At 40.9% G+C, this 4169-nt stretch overlaps 1 protein-coding gene across 1 annotated transcript in view; it reads right to left on the bottom strand.

Moving 5' to 3' along the window:
• LOC134198619 (chondroitin sulfate N-acetylgalactosaminyltransferase 2-like) overlaps positions 1 to 2537 on the bottom strand; it is a 4677-nt gene extending 2140 nt beyond the window's left edge. The window contains exons 1-2 of the mRNA XM_062668030.1: positions 2446 to 2537; positions 1 to 667 (exon numbers count right to left, since the gene is read on the bottom strand). The exon at positions 1 to 667 is cut by the window's left edge and continues 969 nt beyond it. Of these exons, the coding sequence (XP_062524014.1) occupies positions 1 to 656 (656 nt within the window). The 5' untranslated portion in view covers positions 657 to 667; positions 2446 to 2537. The remainder of the gene's footprint in view (positions 668 to 2445) is intronic.
• Between the last annotated feature and the right edge of the window lie 1632 nt (positions 2538 to 4169).

The following is a 4169-nucleotide window of genomic DNA, read 5'->3' on the forward strand; positions in this document are numbered from 1 at the left end:
CCTTCCACAAAGTCACTGAGCAAGAACTTTCGTGTTTTATTACGTATTTCCTTGTTTAGAATATTCACACTAAAATCTAAAACAAGTGAAAGTTCCTCCTTCCATGCTCCTTCAAAAAGCTCCATTGGTTGGGGAAAAAGTACATTCTCAATGTGATAAACATGTTCTAGAGTAAAGCTCTCCCAACGTATCGCCTCAAGTTCATGATTACTACGTGTCGAAGGAAACTCTTTGCCAGGCACCTGCTGCTTGCTGAATACAGGTTGCTTCTCATTTCTTAAGATTTGACCATCAATCAACAGTTGAGATTGAAAAGAGGTGACATTGCACGTTTGTTGTTCCACACTACCAACTGTACTAGACGATGATGACAGCTGGCAAGAAGAATTGGCAATCAATGACTGAAGATGTTTGGACGCAACAGCAAGTTCAGACTTCAGTTTACGTATCTCCTTATTCACATCACGCAAAGCAGTTTTCTGCTTCTTCACTTGTTCACTGAGTCTGTTTTTAATCTCCTTGCCTCGATCCCTGCACGACATCTTCACTGGGCCAAAAAAGTTGACATCATAAAAAGTCAAGTATCCACACAGAATAATCAGAAGCAGCGCACAGACTGCAATGAGTTTCAATCCGCGTGAAATTGACAGCCTCATTTCCCTGCAAACTGATATCACCAATACAACTAAGTGCTCCAATTGTCCAAGAGTGCATATTGTAAATGCACTGCAGTTACATCTATGTAGCTCACGCAATTCTTATGCACACAATGTAATTAAATAATAACATAAATTTAAAAATTTGGCACTTAATTAATTATTTAATTTTGATAAGTCACGGACAAGCTCAGTAAGTCATCATGGCAAATTAATTCTTAAATTTACATTTGTTAATGTACTCCATAGCAATATAAAAATAAAATAACAAACAGTAAGACGGGAAAACAAAGACATAGACAAACTGACAGACAAACAATAAAACAAATGAAACAACAAACAAACCAACAAACTATAGGAACATATCAACAAACACACAAACTGACAGAGACAGACAGGCTGTTTAATTTTCATAGTTTCTGTTTGACTGCATGTCGGTACAGACCGACAACAAACAGATAGACACACACGTGCGCGTGCACACACACAGACACACACACACACACACACACACACACACACACACACACACACACACACACACACACACACATACACAGAGTCCAACAGACAAACAGACAAACTGCCTATTTGTCACAAACCGTGAACTACCAAAAACAGACAGACAGACAAACAAACAGACAAAAAAGACATCAAACCTACAATTTATGCTGTGGAACCTGCCTGACTTTGACAAACAACTAGAATTGGCCTGGATGTAACAAAATATGACACATCCAATTGTAACACCTGACAAACAGACAGACAGACGCATTTGTTGATTTGTTAATTATAAGCAGTTGGGTTTTGTTGTGTGGCCCATTGTGGGCTTTTGGACCGGTATTTGGACAATTAGACTGTACTAGTGCTGATGTATGAAAATATATGTATTGACAGACAGACAGACAGACAGACAGACAGATTGTTCTATTTGAACGCCTACTCTACCGATTTATGCAAAACAATAACAGTCAATGGACAAAATGTTGAATGTCTCTATCATATGTAAAGTCATCAAAGTTGCACCTAGACAACTCTGACAAATTCTTAAGAATCACTCGAGAGTTGCATGACTGTACAACTACAGACAGTTGCTACCTCCATCTATCTCAAAAGTCTGCTTCTCTCATTGTTCCTTCCATGTTCATCTTCAACTTCATCTTCAACTTCTTGGAGATCTTATTTAAATATTCTTCAGCCATAAGGCCCAAAAGCCGAAGTGCTCAAAAACCAATGGGATACATGGTGTGGTGGACTCTGATATCGATTGGTGTTGGACATATTTTGTCATCTTTCTTTGCTCTCGCATCTCTGACTCGTAGTCTGATCTGTTGGCAGCTGATTTTAGGGTGTCGTAAAAATGTGGGTGAGCCATACAAACAGACAGACAAACAGACAGACAGACAAACAAACAGACAGACACTTCAGCCACTAACTAGTACTGGAGGCTTTGCTTGTACACTGTAGCTTTTAGATGTAGTCCTCATTTTGTTTTACACGAGTTTCAATTTTAGCTTAGTTTAGCTGATGAACACTACTAGTAGTTGGACAGTACATAGTACCTTGCATTGCAAAATGTATCATGGATAAAAGTTCAAATATATGTATTGACAGACAGACAGACACACACACAAGCAGACAGACAGACAAACAGACAGACAAATACAAACACAAACACGCATACAGACAAACAAAAACAACCACACAAGCAATCACTCAAGCAGTAGATAACAATTCTGTTTCACCAATCTCTAGCCCAACGACTAATATTCCTTGTAAGCTCACTTACTCGTGACCTATTCCTCTCGCTTCTGATCAGGTGATCCTCTCCAAACTTCTATCATACATGAAATCAGATGACTTGCACCAAGAACAAAGCACACGTAACGCATGCGCAGTCGTTCTAATAAACCAGCCTACTAAGGTGTCCAGCGTTGTAGAGGTCTGGTAGTTCGAGGCTCGGAGAGACTCGCTTTTCTTCCTACACTCGAGACAGTCATTCCCCGGATTTTCAATCCTCTCTGGGGCGAGGATTGACAATCCGGGGAATGACGAAGGCGGGAGAGACTGGCTCGAGTCTATTTTCTTCCTACCACACTATAGTAGCAGCAATAAATTGATCGGGCCGCGTTACGTACGAAAATGGTCGACTGATGTTTTTAGTGTGCATATTTAATCTTGAAATAATCTGTCTAGAACAGTGGTTCTTAACCTGGGTTCGATCGAACCCCAGGGGTTCGGTGAGTCAGTCTCAGGGGTTCGGCGGAGGTCAAGACACACACCCGACTCATATGATTCGTGATGACACGCCCCGCTTTGCAGTAAATATTCATTATTATGTTTTGTTTTTGTGTGAAAATCATGTTTTAATGGTTTTGTTCTTTTAACACTGATGTTGATGCACGGTTCATTTTGTGCACCAGTAAAATATATACCTATGACTATGTTTTGAATTTTATTTTTCCAATTAAGAAGGGTTCGGTGAATGCGCATATGAAACTGGTGGGGGTCAGTACCTCCAACAAGGTTAAGAACCACTGGTCTAGAATGACCAAAGAGCGCAGACCCTCTCGCGCCGTCGTACCCGGTTCCCGTATAACACGCCAACGCCGGTCTGGTACGAAGCTACCTGTGCATCTGTGGTAATATAGTAGCAAAAGCCGAACCTTATTGCAGTCTGACCCGCTAACGTGCACGATGGCGCAGAAGCCATCATCTAGAAATTTTCCTTACCATGCATGGCCGTAGACAGACTTTGTAATCAGAGGAGGCAGATTTGAAAATGTGACGGAGCCCATACTAGTGTCGCAAGCTTGTTTCAAGTTATTGTCTCTAGAATAGCTGCATGTGTTTGATTGTTTTGCAGTGTCAAAGCCATCCTTTCTGGCTCCCTAACTATATATAGTTTGCGTACTGAAGTGGCGACACTTGGCCATGGAATACCACGCCTAGAAAATCGCGTAGTATAGACGCGGTCTCCTTTGCCATATCGTAGCTACGGCCCTGTGAGTGAGAGAGTATGGACATCGGTTGTGAATCAAACCTATTGAGAATTGCAACCCCAAAACCCTCGATCGCTGGTAACTGGAACAGGCTCGATCTCACACTATATACTAAGGGGCCGGTCATTATGGCAAATTTGCTGGGGATCATAACTTTGAAATTCATTGATTTGCAGGGGTCACTAAGCATTTGGGTCACCTTCTGTTGGGGGGTCATAATTTTTCAGGGATGTTTATCTGTATACTATAGAATTGTATGCAAGAACAGGATATTTCTAGGGGTTTAATTTGCACACTTTCATTGTTGAAAGCGGCAATTCCTGCTTTACTTGTTTTGTCAGCGGGTTGAATAGAAAGGACCACCTTTAGAAATCATACCTAGGCCACACTTGAGCCCTGAAACAGACTACTTTTTATTGTACATACCTATATGATTATATACTGCATGTCTATATAGCTATGAAAATATAGGGGTCATCTAAAAATAAGCTAACCGACCGATAGTGGGAGT

Source organism: Corticium candelabrum, chromosome 2, assembly GCF_963422355.1.
Source record: "Corticium candelabrum chromosome 2, ooCorCand1.1, whole genome shotgun sequence".
Taxonomy (NCBI): Eukaryota; Metazoa; Porifera; class Homoscleromorpha; order Homosclerophorida; family Plakinidae; genus Corticium; species Corticium candelabrum.